Source organism: Nanorana parkeri, unplaced genomic scaffold (genome assembly GCF_000935625.1).
Source record: "Nanorana parkeri isolate BGI_ZX_2015 unplaced genomic scaffold, ASM93562v1 scaffold328, whole genome shotgun sequence".
NCBI classification, from domain to species: Eukaryota; Metazoa; Chordata; class Amphibia; order Anura; family Dicroglossidae; genus Nanorana; species Nanorana parkeri.
In genome coordinates, this window is record NW_017306596.1 from 241,597 (window position 1) to 266,195 (window position 24,599).

Here is a 24,599-nt window from a genome sequence, read left to right on the forward strand (position 1 = left end):
TCGCTGCTATTTGGTCTATTCTTGCTGAGCGGCATTCGGCTTGGCTGTTCTGCTCGGTCCCTCTGTGGGACCGAGCAGAACAGAAAAATTGTTAAAAAAGTAGAAAAAAAAATAGAAAACGATTGTGCGGAGCTAGCAGTGACAGCTAGCTCCACCCAACTGTTTTCTATTGGCGGTTCTGCTGCCAGCAAAAAAAAAAAAAAAAATCCCCATAGGAAAGCATAGCTAGATTCCTATTGGCTATTTCACTTTGCAATAGCAAATAGCAAACTAGCTATTGCACCCGCACACTGATGCTTTCAATCACCAGACGGGGACCTGATGGAGAACTGCAGGTCCCCCTCTGCTGATTGACAGCAGCATTGGGCGGGTGCAATAGCTAGTTTGCTATTGACTATTGCAAATTGAAATAGTCAATCGAGCAGAGTGAACCTTCCTGGGAGAAAGTGTTTCTCTCCCGGGCGGCCGGGAGCATATGCCTTCGGCTCGACTGAGCCGCTCGGCCAGCTGTACGGTCTATAGGGAATAGCCCCTACAGCAGCCCTACTGAACCGAAGGGGTACTGGGGCCGAAGCTAGCCGAAGGATCAGCCAAAGCTACGGCTAGATCCTTTGGCAGCTTTGTGAATAGACCCCTATATTTTTTTAAATATAGTTATTGCCTGTTAATTTGTTTTATAAACTGGGCTGAATTAGAAATGCATCATAGTGCATCCATGTCTTTTTCCCAGCACTGGTATTTATTCTTTTTAAATAAGTATGATTTGTCAAACAAAGATAAAGCAAACAATGAAAATTGCATTAATTACAGAAGGTGTAGCAAGATTATGTGATGCGTGCTGCCATTATTGACAGTGAGAACACATCTAGCAAAAAATCTTTAAAGTCTTCACATTGTGCTTCTCTGTAGTATGTAGTGATTACATTACTTAGCACTGCAGTTACATACATCCAGACTAGTATCCTGTTCTTCATTGTGTTATTGTTTTTATTGTAATTATCACTGTACATTATGTGTTTTTTTTTTTTAAATTAGATCTATATTACAGGCATGATTTTGATGAATGGAACTCTTTTATCATACCAAAAATGCAAAACACAAGTTGACAATTGAATACAATACTAACTACCTTTAATTCACAGCAGTTGCACAACCTTAGTTACTGTGTACTCGGCCATGACAAACATGTAATACTTCAGTATGAGTGACTAAGTAATTGCATACAAGTAATTTACTTCAGTTTTTTCTGATGCTTAATTTTCCATAGGACAATCCGACCAGATCATGTTGTTCGTTCAGTATATAAAGCAACAGGCTGTGCCGACAATTCGAACCATCATGTTATTTATTTGGAGCATGTGGTTGTACGGATTACAATAACACACCCACGCAGAGGAGACCTGGCCATCTATCTGACCTCTCCTTCAGGCACTAGGTCACAATTACTAGCTAACAGGTAAGGGGCTAAATTCTCAAAGCTTTTTTTTTTCTCTTGCTCAGCTGTTATTTCCCCTATGCCCTAGCTACTTCATATCTCTTAAATCTCAGTTCACAAAGGTGCATAAAATGCCTTATTTAGCCTTGGTAAGTAGTGGTATTTTACCAGTACTGGGACTACTACAATGTCAGTGATACTTTATTGGCCCATATGAAAAAAGAAATGTAAAAGTTAATTCACAAAGAATACCATGTAGGTTATCACCCCTTAAAATAACACCAGCTGCAGGGTGGTGATAACTGGGAGTTTCAAAAGCTGTATATGGAGGAAAGCAGGAAAAAATGTTTAATGGGTGATAAAATAACACTTCACAAGATAAAAAAAATAATGATTTAGGAGAACACAAGGCTTTCCACAGATAAATGTTTATTTTATGTGCAAAGAAAAGGCAATAATAATATTCGTGAATTAAATATTTTAGGAGAACATTTTCATGAGATTAAATAAGTGCTGGTGTTTTAATAACTCATCCATCTTAGTAAACCAAGTCTAAGATGTTTTATAATAGAGACAATAAATGTGATTGCTTTGTTATCAATAGTTAATGTAACTGCAAGTTATTTATGTGAAAATAGTGATCCTATAAAGACAACTGTGTTATGACTTGTATGTGGCTTTTAATGCTTAAAGCTGAGCACTGGGCTCAAAAACCTTAATTTCAGTATATTCCTAAATACCTGCATTGGATATTAATCCACTTTATTTGCACCAAATGCCTTTGTAAATCCAGTTAGGCCTATGCAAACAGAGAGCAGAGCTTTAGGAGGGGCCCAGCAAGCCCACCAACTACAGGTTAGAGGGCAGAGACAAGACCAGTCACCCTACACAAGGAAAGAAAGTGCAGTGACTCCTCATTATTGCAAGAAATTTCTGTGCAGTTTCACCCTGTATTACTGCACAGATCAGGAAGAAATACACAACGCACACCAAGTTTCAAGTAAGAATACACATACATCTCATTTAGACAATATTTGTTTATTCCCAGAGTTTAGCTTTAAGGATGGCCATGGGTGCAGCAATAGTTTACTGCAAAGAAGTGTAACTATACCGCACTGCATCCTTGCTTGACAAATTAATCATGCAGTGTGAAATTATTGTATGGTATATTGCTAAAATTCAAGCTGAAAAGCTTATGATATTAGCTGTACAAACTCTAGGCCTGAATTGTACCTTTTCTTTAATTTTTCATCTGTACTTTGAGTCAAAACTTCTTTGACAGGAACAGCAGCAATATCTATTTCCAGTTACCCTTTTTATGACAATTTTCTTTCTAGCTGTCTTTGCATGTCTAGTACTCTGCTCAGTAAAATGTTGCAGTCTAGATTTATTGAATTCATGAAACTCCTGCAGCCACAAAAAGCAAAATCTTTTAATTTACTTTTACTAACAATAGTATGCCCATTCCAGAATGGGAGAGAGGAAGAGAAATTACTGCTGGTGGCAAAATCCCCCAGTGGCAAAACAAACTCTGTCTAAAGCATTATCTCAATCGGTGGGGGGCGGGGGCTAGTGTCCTAGGAGGATCTATGCCTTTACTCTATTTAATTAGAGAGTATACATCCATGTGCAAGCACCCGGACCTGCAGGTTCAGGTCGCTGTGTAGCCACATCTTCTCATAGGGATGTACAGCACCTTTACACACCGCACCTGTTACTCCTGAGCAGGTCTCTGCACAGGATTGCACATCGTATGGATGTGCGCACCCGTGTGAATAAGGCCTAAAACTGCTCAGAGTAGCTTACAATCTGAGCAAAGACCTTTACTAAAGAAACATCTAAAAGGTTAAAAAAATTACATTTTCTTTTAAAAACCCATTTAGGTATGTTGTGTGAATAGGAACACATAACACACATAAAGTGGGGTTTTCTCAAATTTGTCTGCGAAAGTGGAAATGCACTTCAAGGTTTTACCGACACTTGGAAGCTTTTTCCAAATCCCTGTTTTCACTAGAAGATCCTGCTGATTCTTAGCATTAGAATGCTTAGAGTGTATAGCTTCTGCTCTACACTATTGTGCGGATGAATTAGTCAACATCTTGTGGACAATTGCCAAGCAAATTAGCTCAGCTGGCAGTGTCTAGACCCAGGGAATGGTCCCTGCATCCAAATGTGTTCAGGGCCCGTGTGACAGATGGGGGACCACCAACAATAGGTTCAACACCAACTGCGTAAGTTTGGGTGAAGACGCGGAGATCCTAGAGATGAGCAAGTGGCATTGTGCGTTTAGTATGACCTGATCTACAGATTTTCTCCTTTGAAACCCTTTCCTTGCCAACTCTGCAGGATCGAGATGGAGGGCATTCTAGTGATCCTCATAGCTCCCAACTGGCCTAGGTGTATGTGGTACTTTGAGTTGATTGAACTAGTAGCACACACCCTGTGGGCTCTCCCAGTTGGTCTGGATCTCCTGTCTCATGCACTGGTTTACCACCCTGTTTCACAGTCTATGACTTTAATGTCATGACTGTTGAAGCCCTGGTCCCACCTCTGTTCACATGCTATTAAAACCTAGGATGTCTGCATCTCAAAAGCTTTACCATTGTACATAGAAGGCACATTTCAAGTGGTGCAAATAAAGACATACTTAATGGGACAAATTTTTACTTTTCTACAATCAGTCCTGGATCAGATTCTGACCCTGAATTCCATTAAGGGGCAAATCTTAGCACTTGTCATCTTGCTCCAAAGACTGCTAGCCTCTCTTCCATTAGATAAAACCGTTGTACAGGGTGTCACTTATGTAGCTCCTCTGTACAACCTGGTGTGACTCAACGTGCTTTTAACCTGCTTTTGAAAAACGTCCTTTTGAACCAGTTCTTCCTTTTCTTTGTCCAGCTCCAGCTCACCAGATTGAAATGTCAATGTCATTCTTGCTGTGCTTGTTTATCTCTCAGCCACTGCTTCTATCAGGAAAACTGATTCTCTTGTTGTCATTCCTTTTAGTCCCTGCAAAGTGGAATCAGCTCCTTGTTCCAACATTTCTAGGTGGCTCAGGCAGATTATTGTGCAAGCTTATAGTCTGAGGGGAAAGGGTCCAGCCTTTCAAGTCCAGACATGCTCTACCGGGTCTGTGAGTGCTTCCTGGACTTTAGGGCATTAAGCAATTACCAGGTGGATATTCAGGCCTCATCTGATGCGATCTGCAGGCATAAGGTCCTTCAAGCAGCTCTATGAGCTGCAGACAGCCCCCAGTTTTTACTGTTTTTTTTATGTGGACTTGTTAGCTTTCCATTTTTGTTTTGCCACCCCTTAATTGTGCTGCTTTGGGGAATTTTTGTACTTACTGTATAATTTACACAACACAGGTCCCAATTCTCTGATGTGATTAACTCCTTGTACTGTTTTTACAAAGCTGAAGCATTATGGTAGTGGAGGGGGTTATACCTACTACTACTTAATTGTGACAAAGGCCTATTGCTGAATTTCTTGTTTTTACAAGCTGTTTTTGTAGAAAGTGATGTGAATAAATACAGTATTGGACACCACTTAAAGCATTTCTACAGCTAACAGGTTACTGCAACTTTAAGTGTGTTGCATTTTAGATGGGCAGATTCTCTTGGAAACAGTGACTGACATTTGTCTAATGCAACGGTTATTCACAAATAAATTCAGGTAATTATAGCATAATAAACTTCACTCAACAAATCCTGGCATGACAATATATAAATATAGCATGTAGTGGTATTTGCATACCTATGCAGCAGTCGTAGAATAGCCTCTGATCTTTGTGCCAGCAGATAATAATTTTGGCCTGCCTAGGTCCATAATGAAAGTGATTGGTATGCAAGGAAGGCAGACAGATACATGTACTTATCTTTTTTGCAGCCGTCCTCATTGCGAGGAAATAATTAGTTCAGTGTCGGCAGTCAGCTGCAGGGAAAAAATAAACCATTACTTCGGAACACAACTTCCTCTTAGCATTTTGACAGGGTTAACTAGTAATAAGACCCAGGTTCCTCCACTTTTGGAAAGAAATGTCATGTGACTAGCCTTACATTTTTTAACCATTTTGGAAGTAAACCTCAAATAAAATATTCTGAGAAAGTACCACACTCTATAACCAAGGCAAATGCCAGGATTTAAATAAATAGCATACATGATATTTTTTGGCAGCTGAAAGTGTGTATTTATTTGTCTCTTGCCAGTAACAGATCATTGTGGTATGGCCTGACATTATACATGGACACATTCAACAATACAGTATATTTGAATCCAACTTTCCAATGTATTTCTTGATAATTAATTGTTTAGCTAAAACAATACAGATTGTGGTGTTAGTAGGGAAAGGACCAGCTTACCTTCCTATGTTAATTATTAGATTGGTTGGCACAAGCAGACGTACGTAGAAGTCAGTTACTATTACTGTATGAATCTGTCTTTTGTATACATAATATGTTTGACTACAAATATGCAAAACATGAATAGTTGAAAGGTTCATTTTATGTATTTTTAAAATGAGGGTCTTGCATATTTTGTTGGTGAAGTTAATTACTAAGAGGGGCATACACAATAAATGTGATATACACCAAACATCCAAACATTAAGTGGATGAGTCCCTTAAATTTAAAACACAAGTACCAGGAAGATACACCTTCAGTGAATGTTTGGGGAATATCAAATTTTTTGCTTCATCAATGTACCCCTTAGATTAGACGGACCTAGCAACCCCCTTCAGAGGCGTCACAAGGTGGGTGTGGCCCGCACAGGATGACACCACCAGAGGGGGTGGCACCAAAATGACTAACAGTCATTTTGGTGCCACCCCCTCTGAAAAGTCAAGCACTCAGTCATGGACCGAGAGCCCAACAGCTGCATGAGAGCAGAAGGGACCCAGCGGCATACCTTTTCCCACCGGATGAACGTCGACTCCTCTCTTTCCCGGCATCCATCACCAAGATGGGCGCCTGCAGTGAAGTGCATGTGACGTCATTACACTGGTGCATAATTACATCATATGTATACGTAATGACGTGGCCAGCAGGTGACACACGGGGGCCTCACTGGCTGACACCCGGCCTTGTGATGCCACTGGCCCCTTTTGTACGGCACTGGAGAAGAACATTTGTTTAGTGCCTCTCATTTGTAAATCCACTCACATATTTTCTTGGGTTCTGCTTGGTAAACTTGTCCACATAGTACCTATCTATTAAAAAGTGTTTCAGACATTTGGTAATTTTTAAGCATGTTGCTGTTGCATCTGAAAAATGAAAGAAAGCATAGAACAGTGAACTGTCTTGACCAGCAGTCATGTTAGAGTTGAGGTTTGGAGGCACTTCGGACCCCGTGCAGGAAAACTGATGATATACACAAAATTGGATGATATACACAAATATTTGATAAATTTTGTATGACTTTAGCAAAACATTAGAGAAAGGAAATTTAAACACTTGCTGTCTGGAGCAACTTTTTACTATTTGCACACACATGATAAAATCTAAAATGTTGACTAGAAAACAGCTTTAAACCCCTAAACAATTATATACAGTGGGGCAAAAAAGTATTTAGTCAGCCACCAATTGTGCAAGTTCTCCCACTTAAAAAGATGATAGAGGCCTGTAATTGGCATCATATGTAGACCTCAACTATGAGAGACAAAATGAGAAAACAAATCCAGACAAATCACATTGGCTGATTTGGAACAAATTTATTTGCAAATTATGGTGGAAAATAAGTATTTGGTCAATATCAAAAGGTCATCTCAATACTTTGTTATATATCCTTTGTTGGCAATGACAGAGGTCAAACGTGTCCTGTACGTCTTCACAAGGTTGGCACACACTGTTGCTGGTATGTTGGCCCATTCCTCCATGCAGATCTCCTCTAGAGCAGTGATGTTTTGGGGCTGTCGCTGGGCAATACGGACTTTCAACTCCCTCCAAAGGTTTTCTATGGGGTTGAGATCTGGAGACTGGCTAGGCCACTCCAGGACCTTGAAATGCTTCTTACGAAGCCACTCCTTCAAATTTTGTTTCTGGTGTCCTTCGACAGCTCTTTGGTCTTCACCATAGTGGAGTTTGGAGTGTGACTGTTTGAGGTTGGGGACAGGTGTCTTTTATACTGATAACAAGTTCAAACAGGTGCCATTGATACAGGTAATGAGTGCCGGACAGAGGAGCCTCTTAAAGAAGAAGGTACAGGTCTGTGAGAGCCAGAACTCTTGCTTGTTTGTAGGTGACCAAATACTTATTTTCCACCATAATTTGCAAATAAATTTGTTCCAAATCAGCCAATGTGATTTGTCTGGATTTGTTTTCTCATTTTGTCTCTCATAGTTGAGGTCTACCTATGATGCCAATTACAGGCCTCTCTCATCTTTTTAAGTGGGAGAACTTGCACAATTGGTGGCTGACTAAATACTTTTTTGCCCCACTGTATATTCAGAGGCCCTGTAGAATAAAATGCTAGTTACAATTTTTTATGTTGCATGGTATTTACACAAATGTTTATCAAACCAGTATTTTTAGGATAAAATACACTAAAATTAAATTTAATGCACAGAAAGAGAATATAATACCCATTTTTTGGGTAAAATATAAAATATGGGGTCACGTCAGGTAAATAGATAGAGAATTGCGTTCGCCCGTTAACCCGCAGAAAACTACAATACCCTACATTTCCCATAGGGGACACTTTAAAAGCTTTTACCACTCTTATTGCTCTCACTTCGACGTTTATGGCGATATGTAACATGTGTAGCGTAATTTTCGCTTTCGCATGTAGGTGCACCAACGTGTGTTTGCGTATCTATGTACATGCGCTTGGGGGCGGGGGACTTTAAAAACTTTTTTTGCATTTTTTTTTAAATGTATATGTTACTTTAATGTTTTTAGTTTTTTTAACACTTTTTACATTTTATTTACACTAACTTTATTGCTATCACATAGTGGGCTAACAAGCCCCCTGTGTAATAAGCAAATAGGGTGAGACAGGTCCTATTTATGGAGACATCAGGGGTCTTTCAGACCCCTAATGTCACCTAGGGATGAAGCAGAGATCTTCTTCACCAGCTTGTTCTCCTGGCTCTACGAGCCAGAGAATGTAAGCAGTGACACCGGAAGTGATGTAATACACATAAATTCCGTGTCCAGTGATCGGAAAGTTTGCTGATCTCTCTCCGATTGATGCGGGTAAGCCCGCATGACCGTCCCGGGCACGGGGGATGGGGGGAAGAGCACACTCCGCCGATCGGTACAAGCGATCCGGGCACGGGGGACGGGGGGAAGAGCACACTCCACCGATCGGTACAAGCGATCCGGTGGCTATATAATCACCGGATCACTTTTGCCTGAACAGCAATCGCTTGTTGTTTACACTGAAACCAAGAACACGGCTGCAGCAGAAGTTGTGTTCTTGGTATAACCACTTAAGTGGCTGGCCATATATGTACGGCCACCCGCATGAAGTGGTTAAGCATATTCTCTATAGGTTGAACTCGATGGACTTGTGTCTTTTTTCAACCTGACTAACTATGTAACTATCTCACTATATTATTATGCCAACTGATACCACTCTGTAATATATTGTTTATTAGCATTTTTGATTAGCAGATACTGTGAAAATCAGCAAACAAATTCAGTTTAATACAGTCAAATAAGACATTGTACAATATAACTTTGTTTAGACATTATTGTTGCACACACTATGCAGTATAGATTATTGCTTTTTGAAGGTATGTAAGTGTTTAAGTGGCTTTTGTGTGAAAAGTAATTGACTTGATCATATAAGGAATGCTTTGATGAGAAAACAAGAATGTTTAGTTCACTGGATGTTTAGATACAAGTGGATTGCATCTTTACATTCTTTGCACAATCCCTTATACGTCAAAAAGAAACATCTGCTTTGTCAACTGGTAAGTTCTAAACGAAAAGGGGAACAGAGATGAAAATGATTATCTAGAGCTTTTTCCTACAGCGATGCCAGGGTCCTGGCTCATGTTGATACATCAGATTGACAAGATGTCATGGTCAGTTGTTTACCTCAGAATTAACTTCATCCCTTGTCACCCTGAATAGCTGTCAAGATTACTTTAATTGTACAAAAGGCCATATTATACCAATTTATGTTCTCTTTTAAAGTGTATCTAGAGCCAAAACTTTTTAATTTTGGATGGAATGGGAGAGAAGATTTCCATTACTTCTGTCCTCTTGACTCAACAAGCAAGAAGATTTATTTTGAATCTGAGGGAAAACCCCCCATAGACAGTTGTCACAGGAACAAGTGTTTCCATTAAAAGGTTTCGCCTCTATCTCCGATGGCAAAATTTTAAAATTTGCCATCACTTTCATTCCTGATGAAATTGGTGATCCAAACAAGTAGAGAGAGTGAAACAGAGTGATACAGTAACAATAATAACCTGACAGTGGTGCTCACAACTCTATCCAAAACATTGTTTTAGTTACACTATTTATAATTTTTTCACACAAGATTCACACAACTTTTATCCAGGATTCATCCATTTAGTCAGATAATTGCCATTAGAAAAATGTGTGAATGTTATGTTAATCTTGTGTGAAAGCACTAATAAATAAATGTGATGTTTAAATGAATGGGGCTACATGACTTCTACATAAACATATCTTACAAAAAAGAACCCTAGAAGTAGTGTATAGAAAATTCAGGAATTATGGAGACAATATCGTATTGATGATACAGAAAAATAGATGAAAAAATAGATGAAGTATGTTTGTGTTGAGTTGTATAGGTGTTTAAAACGATATATTTTAGCTATCAAGATAAAAAATATTTTACAGAATTTCCACTCAAAGATGATTACCAATTTTGAATTAAATCCAAAATGTCTTGTTAGAATAAATAAATAAGTAGGACCTATTATATCAACATGTTATCTGAAAAAAGAGGAGTATGTATCTGTATAACATAATGCCATAAGTCTACTGCACTCCATACAGCATTGAGACCTGTGAAGATTGTGGTGCTCGCAGTGATGCCACGGTTGGCGCCGTGCAAAACTATAGACAGAAGACAAGTTGATCACCAGCACACACTGTAGTAAGGCTTCTTTTTCTTTTGCTTTATTTAGACAGTCACATCATGTCACAAGAACAATGTTCAGGGGTCACGCAGGACCCCTTCATCAGGTAGACACAGTGGGGGGAATTTATCAAAACTGGAGAAGACAAAATCTGGAGCAACTGTGCATGTCAACCAATCAGCTTCTCTCTTCAGTTTGTCCAGTTAAGATTTGAAAATGAAAGATAGAAGCTGATTGGTTGCCATGCACAGCTGCTCCAGTTTTGATAAATTCCCCTCAGTGTATACTATCATGTCCCCTGAGTAGAGTGGTTTGAGCAACCACATGCATTCCAGGTCTTAGTCATAAGAAATAGATCAATCTGCCCAGGATTGATTTGCCAAGGGTTTGTTCTGGTTACAAATTCAGCAAACCTGAACTTAGAGGGGAATGTGATTGATGTCTAGGGGGCAAATCTTGTAGTTAAATGATTCTTAGGGCTATTAGACAAGCCGCTATGGAATTTAAATTTTCTGGTCCAGTTCACTTGGCTTACATACAGCAGCAACATCCCAGTCTGGTTCATTTCAGCTTTAGCAGTGACACATGCTTTGTCATCAAATGGTAAGAAACCTCTTTGACTGGCAGATAGAAATTGGTCTGGAGTTTTCCATGGCTGTTCCTGTTCTCACTGGTGCAAAACTAGTAGAAAATATATGTTCTCTTTGGATTAAATCAATCAAAACCTTGTGAGCTAATAAAAGATCACAGATGATACCACAGTATAAAACTGGCAGCAGCAGGATATTTTTAATGGTGGAGAATTGGCCAAAATGCACTAAAGAAAAAGTAAAAAGAGTACAGCCAGGGGTTTTACTACATGAATTAAGAGACCATAGATGATGCAGCAGTGTGAAAATGCCCACAGCAGAACAGTGTTAATGAGCAAGGCCTAAACTTACTAAAGAGCCTAGATACTGCAGGGGCTAAAGCAGTGTAACATTAGTCACTATCAGAACAGTTTTAATCAAAGATATAAGGCCAAAATAGATGAAGAATGAAGCCAGGTGTTTTACTACAGAAATTAAGACACCGCAGATGCAGCTCCGTGAACAGATGGTCAGTCAAAAGTGAATGATCTGTTTTAAGCACCTCAAACACATAAAATAAAAAACAATATATCCCTAAAATAAATGACAGCCCAAAAATATGAACCACTTAACTGCTTGAAGACCAGGTGTTTAGATCCCCTACCTGGCCAGGCCATTTTTGGCCAGGCCATTTCACCACTGTGGGTTTTATTTTTTACTATATTCAGGAGAAATTACTGAAAATTTTGAGAAAAAAACGTTTTTTTTTACATTATGCTATAAAACAACTAATATTACCCACTTTTTTGGTAAAATATAAAAGATGGGGTACCCGAGCGGGCGGATGTAACAGGACGTGTATACACGCCCAGTTACATCCAAGAAGCTCCCGGCAGGCCGTGTATAAACAGCGGCTGGCCGGGAGGTAGTTAAACAAAAGCCTTTTTTTTAAAAGGGAGGCCTAGCAGGAAAAAAAAGAAAGTATGCTATGGACAGAAAAGCGGCTAAAAGTGACAGCTGACCTCAAATCAACCATAAAATAAACAAAGAAGCTCCCAATAACAGGAACAAAAAAAGGTAGAAAAGGAGGAGCTCGTTGGTAACCCATAGAGCTAGCAATCAGAATAAAAGTACAGTTTTCTAGCTGACTCTAATGTCTCCCTAAGCAGTTTTTCATCTTTCCCTATGCTTTTCTGGCAACAGATTCCAATTTACTGACACTGTTGCCGCTCTGTGCCTTCCTAAAGGGAGGCTAGTAGGGATGTTCAGATACCAAGTACCATACTCAGTACAAGTACAAGTACATATACTTTTCCAGCTCCAAGACTAGACTAGAGAAAAATTCAAAAGTTAGGAGGCGGCTGTCATTTTTAGGGAGTACACGGAGCTCCTGGGATTTGTGCATCCCTGTTTTAATGTATGATTTGTTTTTATAAATATATATAAAGGATGCACCGATACCATTTTTTCATTTCAAGTACAAGTACTGATACTTGTCCAGGTACTCACAGATACAAGTACTGATACATTTTTGTTTATTGTCATGTGACAGCTTTTCTAAAACAATACAGACTAATGATTTCAGGACAGTGGTGGAGCTCCAGAGCCAGGTCCCATTTGTTGCAACCCTGGTAGTTCTCCTGAAAATCGCAAGTATCGGTACTGGTATCTGAAATGGTATCTGAACATGCCTAGAGGCTAGCGTAACCAAAAGCCCCCTTATTGGGTTTTTGAAGCCTGTTGGCCATAAGTCAAATGCCATGTAGCGCATTATGCGTTAAAAAAAAAACTCTCCCAGGCAAATCTGTACAGATAGTCCCTTGGACCATGAATCTCGAACCTGCATGATTTGCATCAAACCCATGACAGTGGAGAACCCAAATCCCATTCCTTTTAGTAACCAATATCAAATAAAATAAAAGCCATACCCGATCAAATTAGCAGCAACAGTGTTACAGGACTGATCTAATTTAATTCAGGAAATTAAATTAAAATCAGTATGTGGTTTTCTTTGATTTGTTTCTGAAAAAATGTTCCCCTGTATGCAAGAAAAAAAATGTCAGAACAAAGTTCACTTACCTGCTACCCCAAGCAGTTTAGGAAGGCACATAGCAGAGCCTCCAAGCGGGAAAGCTGTTTAGGGGAATAGAAGCAAGGTAAGCCAGCATCTATACGTGCAATTGAAAATGTAGCTCTAATAACCCCATGCTAGTCTTGTACCTCATTAGCACCATGCATAAAGACCACTTACAAAGCTAGGCTTTCATTTTGTGAGTAGGAAGCCATCATTTACACAGAAATATTCTGGAGGAGGGATATCAATCACACAGAACGTGATGATTTTTGACAGTTTTTAAATAAGTAGATTTTTTTTGCAGCTTTTATTTTCTAGCAGTGTTATTAGTGACCCATCAAAAGCTTCACTGAGTTGCCTGTGGGCTTCACGTGTTAATTATTCCCTTCTGCTATTTCTTTTCTTCACCTTCTTATTTAAAATGCCTAAGGATTTATTATTAAAGCAGGGCTTACTGCCCTGGCTAAATTCAGATCTGATGTACTCATGTGGTCACAATCTCTAGGCTTTCAAAGTCCTATAGACTGGAAGTTGAGTATGTAGGTAGAGTTAAACCTTTTGTAAATATATAATGTGCCTTTCGATTAATATATTTTTTTGTTTGCAAGAAGATTTGCTAAGCATAAAGATTAGCATCTCTGCAGGACTGTGGTATAAAATGCTACTGCTATTTTGCAACCGAAGGATGTAAAGTTTGTTACATTTATAAAACATTATGACGTAAACACTGTTTATGTTGATAGATGGTATACTTTGCATTTTCTCATTCTAGCTACTGTACCTCTGCTGTCATTAATTTTGCACCGCAATACATAAACAAAGAGTATTGATCTCTTACAATAAGACCAATTCCTACTATTGCACTGCATTGTACCACATAGAGAGAAGGTCCTACTTGCTATAGTTTGGTGTATTGCCCTGCATGTTTCAGTCAATGGAGTGTAGCACAATGCATGTAAGGCTGGGTTCACACCTAGGCGTATCGAATATGTGCGTTTGTTGCGCGTTTTGTGCCACGCGTTTTTACCGCGATTTGCGGTAAAAAACGCACGACAAACGCACGTTTCAGAGGGCTACCTGGCTGTATTCCAATGGATATGCGCGGCAAATACGCCCCAAAAAAGCTCCTGTACTTCTTTGGGCGTAGGGCGTTTGGCAGCACGTTCCTACATGCTGTAAAATGCCCAGGTGGGAACCATGCCCATAGGCAATCATTGTTTTTCACATGTTGAGCGTTTTACAGAGCGTAGGAACGCGCTGTAAAACGCCCAGGTGTGTACCAGGCATTAAAAGGCAAAGAAGCTACGTAGTTAAAGCAGAACACTGGGCAGAACATTTAAATTTTTTTTCTAGTTGCTCAAAAAACTTTTTACTCACCTGGCCCTCTGAAACAGCTTGCCTTTAGACCGGCCCCTGGAGCCTTTCTCCCCCCTCTGCTGCAGCGATCTACAGTCCCCTAAATCCGTGGTTCTCAACTGGTGGGTCACGATCCAAAAGTGGTCACAGCCCCATGTTCAGTGGGTCGCCCTGTGCCTTCCACTACATTAGGTGAAAGGCTTCTCAGCCTCCCCCTAGTGCAGCACTAAATCCAAGCAGTCATTCAAAATATGCTGCATGGCGCCAAGCATCAGCTTGAGGTGGGGTGGGGTGGGGTGGTCTGGGGTTATGGCTGCGAGGGAGCTCCAGCCATATGTGCTTTGTTTACAGTTCCCTTGTGTGCCCTGTAGAGGTGCCTGGACCGTGGTGACGTCACATTCTGGCTCCTGGAACCTATAAGTATATCTAAACCCAAGAACACAATTTTATTAGATTACAGCTTACCAGTCCTTAGATTTGATGGCTGCATTAGTTATTTTTTAGGTTAAGCACATTTTCTAGTACAGAAATCCCTCCTACAGTAAAAAAAAGAATCCAGCCACACGCTGTTTATCACACTGAAAAACTCCTTTATTCAGACTTGCACAGCTCAGCTCAGTCCTGTCCTTGGTCCACCCCTTCAATGTGTTTCACCCTATCTAGCCTATGACTAAGCCCTGGATAGGGTGAAATGCATTAGAGGGGTGGACCAAGCTGTGCAAGTCTGAATAATGGAGTGTGCGGTGTGTGTCTGGATTCTTTTTATTGTGGAGGTGTTTACATTAGAGCGTTGATGAGCTTAGTCAGCAGATACCCATGTTTCTTCCCTGCTGTGTGACCATTTGCAACATGTTGAATCTTACAGAAAACACCTGTTCATCCTATCAGAATTCCAGTGTCCTTGTAAATTCCTGTGTATGAAACTGAAATATCAAACATTTTGATAACAATGTTATCAACTTTCTCAGCTATCTTTTGTGTGTGTGAGCATTGTCCCCATAGGACAGGAAGTGTGTTTCTGGTAGAATCACCAGCTGAAAACAAAGAAACCTTTAAAAAGAAAACTAATGCAGCCACCACATGTAAGGACTGGTAAGCGCCAAAATATAAAAATAATTGTTCTTGAGTTTAGATACACATCCAGAGCGGGAGCTTTCCAGTCAATGCATATCAGTGAGTTCCATATTGTGGTATGCTCCATTATGCAATGCATGCAATCCAAAAAAAATTTTAAGACAACTCTGGTCATGTGTTATTTTAATTGTTTTGAAAAGTGGAGGGAGCGTGTGGGAGTATGGTTAACCAGATGTTCAGTCAAACAGGTGGGTCCAGGTTATTTAGGACCTTATGAGTAGGTAGGTCAATTTTAAATGATATTCACAATGTGATTGGAAGGCTGTGAGTCCATAGTGCAGGGAGTTGCTGTAATCCAAGTTGGATGATACAAATCCATGGATTCATTTTGGCATGTCCTTTGCTGGAATATATCTATGTCAAATAACATTGGTGACAGAATGAAGCCATGTGGCACCCCATAATGTATTGGAAGTGAAGAGAATGAGTTTAATACTGCTGTGACCCTTTGTTATCTCACTGACGAGAAGGATTTGAACCAGTTGAGTACTGTACCCTTTAGATCACAGAGCAGCTTTAGGCAATAATAAGAACAACAATTGACTACTTGCCTGGATGTGCTATAAATATTTCACTTTCAAGAATAAAAAGAAATATCAATGGGAGCTGGCACCTTCAGAAGAGAAATGTTAAAGAGAAATATGTGGTATACATTTTTTTTTTCAGTTCCCACTGATTATAATGCAAACCAATATCTCCTTATTTGAAAGATCAAGATTTGTATTTTTAGCCACAAGCTATCATGTTAACTGTATTAACATACATATGCCTACTAATTAAGATATATCAAATCACTGTTTAGCCTGGTGGTTGTATATAAATGTGAAATAAATATCTCCGATGAGTATATATAGAGAAACAACAATAGTCTGTGGGAAAGCAGCCACAGTTGTAAATTTCTCTAGAATGTCATTTCTAATGCAGTGATGGTCATTTCTCATGTGATATCCTGGAAAGGACTCCACAAAGGGTTTAGGATAAGTAATGAGTACTGCACTGAAGAATTCTTAAGAATTGTACTTAGGAATTGTGCCTTGTACTCAGTTTTAATAGCTGACTCAGTAATATAGAAAAATGGGACAAAAGCAAAAAAATAGTACATACGTGTATCAAATAGTATGATTACTTGATGCCACAATATATATGTATTTGTATTATCACAACAGCAATCCACATGAGACACTGTTTTTTTAAGCGTGTATTAGAAAAAACTTGTATCCCTTTTGAGTTTCCTCTAATACAGGTTTTGAAAACAGTTGGAGACATTGAAGTCTCCAATGATAAGCAATCTGGGATAGTCTACCCCCAGCACAGCACCCCCATAATTCTATTTACTTCCTAAAGAAAGGCTTTCCATAACCTGGTGGTTGGTAGATGTGCAACAAGTTAAAGCACATTTCTCCAAATAGCTGCACACCTACATAATCAAATGAGTGAGTTGGGCCAATGGAGAAGCTTCTACGGTTCAGTTTAAATTTAAAGCAGATTACAACTCTGCCACCCCTGCACTCTTGTATTAGGCAGGAAAGGCTGAGTAGTTGCATGGAACTGCTGCTTCTTCGATGGGCCCTGTATATTCATTTAACCACATTTAGGTGCTGCATGTCAGGTCACTGTATTCATTGAAATTCGCTATGACATTTGTATTATTCCGTATTGATCTGGTATTACAGAGAGTGGTTGTGATGGATTAAGTACCTGAATTCTTTTGCTTTTTTCATTTTTTACATGATTCTTTGCAGTATAGTTGAGATGCAAAGAATTTTGTGTTTCATCCCATTGTGTTCTGTGCAGGGTTGCTATTTGATTACTCAATTGAGGAAGTAAGGGTATAGATGAGGTGACTGATATATTCATTGTGCATAGATTTCTATGTGCCTGTTTTCCTCTTCACCCCCTATGGGTCTTTTTTTTTTAAGTCCATGGGGCTTTAGGATGAGAATTATGGATGGTTTAATATATGTGTCAGATTTAGCTGATCAAAGGGACAACAAAAAACAGGAGAGTATGAATACGTTCTATGTCAGCAGTTGAGGAAATTAGTTTTGCTGGAAACAGTGAAGTTTGTTCTACTTTGATTAGCATGTGGATAGCCAGGTCAGAAAGTAGGCAGTGTAGGATAGCTGAAAGAGAAGAGGTGTGAAAACCCTTTGAAATGCAAGATGTTAACATCCATTGAAGTGTATCCTAAAGTAAAAACTGATTATTTCACACCCAGGATAGTATTTAAGATTTTTAAATATAATTCTGTGGTTGAGAATTAGAAAATGTGCTAACCAGTACAATACAGGACTAAGTATAGGTAAGTGATATATGTGTGCAAATGGTTGTTTGATTTTCCAAATATCTTTAGATCTTTGCTTGATGACTTTATGTTTTAATGTGGGGATAAAGTTTAAACTCTTGAAGTCTTAAAACTTTGGAAACTGAGATTATCATTTCAGTGTGTATCTTTATGTAGGATGGCAATCCAGCTGAACTGAGCTTTCTGGGTAGCTTCTAAATCTAAAATTCTGGTAAAATTTGGATCCCTTTTATTGCATATATTGCTGGGTTTGATGAAAATGCCCTACTTCTCAGGGAAAGTTCAGGAGTAGATAAGAGGTGAGGCAGCTATGTAAAATAAAGACTTTACCTTAAGTATTTTTCCACTTGGTTTAACAGTTTGCACCAGAGCTGGAAATGGCACTAAATTAATGGAGGCCATGGAAGATCAAATAAAGAGGGATAAAGACCTCCATTTGTTATGGTGTAGCCAGAGCCTGAGCTCCAGTTAAACCATACACATACATATATAAAAATATATAGCAAAATATGCCATCTTTAATGTGTCAAATACAAAAATAACCAATGAACCACACAGAACTGGTGGATTAAAAACTAATTAAAACCCCTTAAAGAAATAGTAAGGGATACACTTGACTTTGTATTTGAAATTTAATGTGACCTCATAGAGACACAAATACCTGCTTATCCTATCTTTGTGTAGGCAATCAAAGACCACATTTAAGATTTCACAGACTTAGATCTGAATAAAGTAGGGAAATGAGCAATGAAAGTGTTCAATGTGCTACAAACATTACGTAGAAGGCATCTCTAAAGTGCCTGCATACTACTTCTTATCTACTATGGAATCCCCTGATATCCCTGAAAAAAAAGATCTCTGATATCCAAAGTTTTTGTGGTTGCTGGCTATGGCCTACTGCATCCCATGCTCAAAGCAACCCTTTTGCCAGTGGGAGAAAATTATATGTAAAAGAACCCTGTGGAAGAGGAACCGTTATACTTACCTGTCTGACCAGAGGTACATCTTCACTCTTCTGCAGAGTTCCAGATGCCGATGCTATCTGACACTTCTGGATGTGTCAGATAGCGCATTCATTCTTTTGCATCAGCTGTGGTTTTAGATCTTTCAAGAGGATGATCATTAGGGACATAGTTCCAAAATACTCCTACTCTGTCTGCAAGGGCCTGTGAACATAGACCTGTGGTTCTTTCTGAGCTGCTTCTCTCCCCACACAAGTCAACAGGAATGTAAACAGATTAAAAGAGGTTGATGCAGCTTAGAAGGAGGTCAAATACAGGTCAGAAGGATGTTAACTGGAGGTCAAATGCACCTGTTAATGAACTCTGAGGGCCCATTCACACCTTACCAGCGCAGTGAGTTGCTTTACTTTAATGCACGTTACCTACCATTCTTTTTGCATTCTGTGATTAGATGTCACAAACCTGCCCCCTACTCTCCTTCTCCAATAGCAGGACACCTTCTATTCTTTGAGAAAAATACAAGGTATTTTGTAAATGGGCAAGAAGTAAGAAGGGGCAGGGATGTAACTGCAGCGCTTAACTGCTTGAGTCGCATCATTCACTCCCCACAGTGCCCAGAAGCTGAGTGTTATGGGTAGGAGACGGTGTGCTGCAAGGTAAGATTTTTATACTTTGCAGCAGCCCTACACACATAACAAACAGCTTTTTAATGATAAGTTACTCACCCAGTGCTGTGTGTACATTTTAATTTTTTCGGGAGCTTGACTTTAAGCTAAATATGACAAAATATCACAGTTTTACAACCAATTGCTTTTACCTAAAAAGTGTTCAAGGCTCTTTTTCTGCATCTACATTAGTGTATAAAAGAATATACCAGAAAGCTTCATATCACTGTGTGAAAAAACTTTGATTATATTTAAAATGTCAGTGTTGGTGGCAGGTTACAGGTTGTCCTTTACATCTAATTTAAACAGTATAATCACAATGCTTGGTTTTGCAGATTCCAGAAACATAATTACACACATAATGAAATAGTGTCTTGCATGACAGCTCTTGTACATCATGTGGGTTGCAGTTTAGTAAATAGATGCCTAAACATGCAGTCTCAGATGTGTGTTTTGATCTAGTTTTATTCAAATATTGTCCCTGAAAAGGGCAAAAAATAAAAAAATCACAAATGCATATAAATAATTTCAGTAAGTAATGAGTTATACCTTTCTGTTGACTGTACAGCATCTAGAACCAGAAGATATAAATGGATTGGATAATGCTGTAATATATATCAAAATGAGGATTGATATGAAGCTTCCCGGCATGCCAATTATGCAAAACACAATCCGGCATGTCACATTACAGCCTATCAGTCTCAATTTAGGCCTGTCCCTGGTATAATTTAGCCTCCTATGAGTTAATGAAATGATTGCTTGTGCCCTAGGCAGCAATGACCCATGTTTGCTTTAACATTTCCACACAAGCTGAATATTCTGGTGGATTTATTGAAAAGTTCAGTTGAATAGATGGTCTTCAGGAGATTGTTTTGTTTTCTTTTTTTCTTCCATTTCAACATGGATATTATCTCATCCACATGTCAGATGTAAGGAATAAATACAACATACATGCTAAATGTCCAGTACAGGAACATAGTGTAAATTTTAGCCCACTAAGTATGTAAAGACTGTGTAACAAATAGATGTATGGTACTTCACATTGAGCAGGTATGGCTTTTTTTTAAAGATGAAACCCTCAGACTTTGCACCTTACAATTCTCCCATATTTATATACCTATATTCTAATTTAATTATGCACACTATATTGTATTGTCTTCACCTCCCAAGCATGGCCTCTCTGTATTTGTACTGCTAGATATTTTTGTGACATGGATATCCACATTCCGTTTATATGCAACCAATTTTGAATACACAATTGCTTGACCAACATATTGTTTTTAAATATGCAAGTCAATTTCAGTTTTCTTTCTGTAATTTGTTTTCTACAACACCCGTTTAGTGTTCTGCCATATACCACTCCACTATATACAGTTATGTGAAATAAAACTGATTTTACACGACAAAGTTGTATTGATCTCACTCTAATATTAGATATCTGTCAAAACAAGGCTAGCTCCAAATGTATTTAGCTATTTTTTCTAATTTGAAAACTATTTATTGTGATAATTCTAGATTATTTGACCATTCCATGGAAGGATTTAAGAACTGGGAATTTATGACCACACACTGCTGGGGAGAAAAGGCTTCAGGAGATTGGATTCTGGAGATTTATGATACCCCTTCACAGTTGAGGAACTTCAAGACTCCAGGTACATTTGTCTTATGCTCATATACAATATTAACATTGTGCTCATGTTTAAAGCAGATCTTCCTTATAAACTAAAATCGGACATTTTCTTTCTCAGCATTACTACATAGCAGTAACACGCAAGAAAGTGAAATCCCAAAAGATTGCAATATACAGAATAGTGCTACAGGATTCTACCAATTTGGAATGTACAGAAGCTATAACACTGACATTAGAACACATAGGGGTCTATTCACGAAGCTGCTGAAGGATCTGGCCGTAGCTTTGGCCGATCCTTCGGCTAGCTTCGGCCCCAGGACCCCCTCAGTTCAGTAGGACCGAAGGGGTGCTGTACGGGCTATTCACAATAGCCCGTACAGCTCCCGATCATGGCCGAGCGGCTCAGCCGAGCCGAACGCATATGCATCGGCTTGGCTGAGCTGCGCTGGATGCCGAAGCTGGCCAACAGCAGAGGGCGGGTACAATGCTAGTTTACTATTGGCTATTGCAAATTGAAATAGCCAATAGTAATGTCCCAATGCTTTTCAATGGGAAAAAAAAAAGTTTTTCTTTTTTTTCTATTCTGACATCGCTCGTGTCAGGATAAAGAAAAAAAGACACATCAGTGTTTCTCTCCAGGGCGGCCGGGAGCGGGAGGCTCCCAGAGCGCCCGGGAGAGTTTTATTTTTGTTTGTTATTTTACAGCAGCAGAGCCGCCGGACAATAGAAAAATATTGGGCGGAGCTAGCTGTCACTGCTAGCTCCGCACAATCGTTTTCTATTTACTTTTTTTTACTTTTTTCACTCTTTTTCTGCTCTGCTCGGTCCCTCTGAGGGACCGAGCAGAACAGCCGCGCCGAATGCCGCTCAGCTGAATCGAACTCCTTCTGCACTTCGGGTCGGGGCTGAGCATGTTCAGCCGACCCGAAGCCACGCGAAGCAAGCCGATGTACGGCTGAAATCAGCCGTACCAGCCTGAAGTGAATAGCCGAACAGTGTTAGGCTCACTTCACTTCAGATAGGTCATTCACTCGGCTGCCCTCGGCAGCTTAGTGAATAGACCCCATACAGTATGTCTACTTAAAGCAATAGGAATGGGAACCCTCCACAAAAGTCTAAATGGGGAAGGGATAGACAAAATAAATAAGGAAAATTTGAAAGTACTAGGTGTGAAATGAAAACAGAGATATTAGGAGAAGACAAAAAAAACATTTGTTGGCATTGATATCAAGATGAAGATCAAGATGTGTTTTAAGATTTGGAGGAGAAATAAGAGTCAGTGCACTTGAAGCAGATATTTTACATTTTGATAAATTCTAGATCCTTGAAATATCTAGCAGTTTCTTGTAATGCTCAGGGACACTGTTGGTAAGATCTATGCAGATGAGTTCCTGCTGTGGTCAATATTAGTGGTTCCCACGCTCCAAGTTGGATTTTTAATTTATTTTATATTTTGGGTAGTGCAAAAATAAACATGCTAAGGTGTGTTGAAACACCCAAGACTCCCAGACAGACAGGAGCAGGAGGCAGAAATCTTCATAGGGAGATCTCAGAGTAGGATTATGAGAGAGATGAGGAGCTGACATTACTGATCGTCTTCTGCTTTTATGCACTGTCCTTCTCTAATTCCTAGTATTCAAGAAAGTCAGTGCAATGATAAAAAAAATGTCTTGTATGTTTTTTGATGTGTGTTGAGGGCTCATAGCAGACGGAGAAGCGAATGCAAAAATTCATGTACACTAATGTGTGTCAGCACGTAAAGATGTATAGGTGTGAATGCATCCTTAATGAAGCCATGGGTAAAATTGTTATAATGTACCATGCCCTACATTTTTGTCAATTTACAAGAAAACAAAACTAAATAAAAATTCTAGTTGGCTTTTTACAGGTCAGTGATCCATAAGGTATTGAAGACAACCAGGCAACAAGCATGTTCAGAATGGGTTCAGTAATGGCAGCCTACATATTTCTATCATTACAGGTTTCCTTTAGGTCTCGTTCACACCTAGGCGTATTGCATATGCGCGTCTGTCGCGTGGTTTTTTTACAGCGATCCGCGGTAAAAAAAGTTGCGCGACAAACGCGCGTTTCTGAAGGCTACTTGGCTGTATCCCAATGGAAACGCGCAACAAAACGCCTCAAAGTAGTACATGTACCTTTTCAGGCGTGGGCCGTTTTGTAGTGCGTTAGGGACGGGCGGAAATACGCCAAGGTGGGAACGAGACCATTGAATACAATGGGATTTATATTTTTTAGCGTTTTGTAGAGCGTTCGTCGAGTGTAGAACGCGCTACAAAACATTCAGGTGTGAACGAGGGCTGAAAGCCTATCTCTGGATACAAAAAAACCCTCCCCTTACAGTGGCGCTTCCATCACACTGCAGGAGTTAAATGCACATTTTCTCTAGGGGGACTCTTTAAAGCAGTTTTACTTATGTGATAACGCTCCCCACCCCCCCCTCCGTTCCGGCTGTGCAATGTCCCTTGGTGTCCTCACGTCTAATGCAGAGCTATGATGATGTGAATAGGCCCCTGACCACCAAACTGGAGGGGGGAAGATGCTGCGGGCACCAGTCTTGCACTCAGGAGTGGGGATCAGGTAAGTAAAAGCGCTTTCAAGACTCCCCCTAGATATAAATAAGCAGTTAAACCTTGCAGTGTCACATAACTTTGCATAATACATACCTTTTCAGAGAACTGTTTTATCTAGTATGTCAGATGACTGGGGACATTTCTGCTGCATATGTTTTCAGGTACTTTCATATACTGTATAATTACCCTGTAGCGGCCAAACTGTATTTAAACTGATTGATGTAAGGTAATATGAAAATGGGCATCTGCACAGCTTGGCTACATAAAGTCCACCAATATTACCCATATAAATTCTGAACATGAACAGTATTGTAGTAATCTCTAAACCTCTAGCACATACAGCAATAAACATTACATATTTTCAGTGTACTTTATTATTGTATCTACAAACCTAAATTCAGCCAGGGCAGATGTTATCTGAAACAAAATATTTTCAAAAGCATCTGTGCTTCTAATGGAAACAGTTTTGTGTTTGTATATGTACAATTTGGATAACCTTTGCCCCGTAAAAATGAGGTGGTATGAAAGTTAGTATTTTCTTAATAAACAGTGGTATTTGGCTGTCTGTGTTTCTTGTCATTTGATCTCATCATACTTGAATAAAGTATTCCCAACTGGAAAGAAGCATATATTTTAAGCCCAAAAAATATTGCACTTTAAATGTACATCTGCATTATGAAGTAAATATTTTATCATCAGAAGTTAATGAACTATTCTGATACTATGTGCTCTCTCTATATACATATGTACCGTGAGATTTTGTTCCAGATGACAAGCTTTCCAGGCAATTAGTCCACTCAGAAATTGTATGTATGAGGATCCT

The 24,599-nt window shown here is 39.4% G+C and overlaps 1 protein-coding gene across 1 annotated transcript in view; it reads left to right on the forward strand.

Moving 5' to 3' along the window:
• PCSK5 (proprotein convertase subtilisin/kexin type 5) overlaps positions 1 to 24,599 on the forward strand; it is a 251,276-nt gene that overhangs the window by 194,883 nt on the left and 31,794 nt on the right. The window contains exons 12-13 of the mRNA XM_018558244.1: positions 1,268 to 1,456; positions 21,071 to 21,207. Of these exons, the coding sequence (XP_018413746.1) occupies positions 1,268 to 1,456; positions 21,071 to 21,207 (326 nt within the window). The remainder of the gene's footprint in view (positions 1 to 1,267; positions 1,457 to 21,070; positions 21,208 to 24,599) is intronic.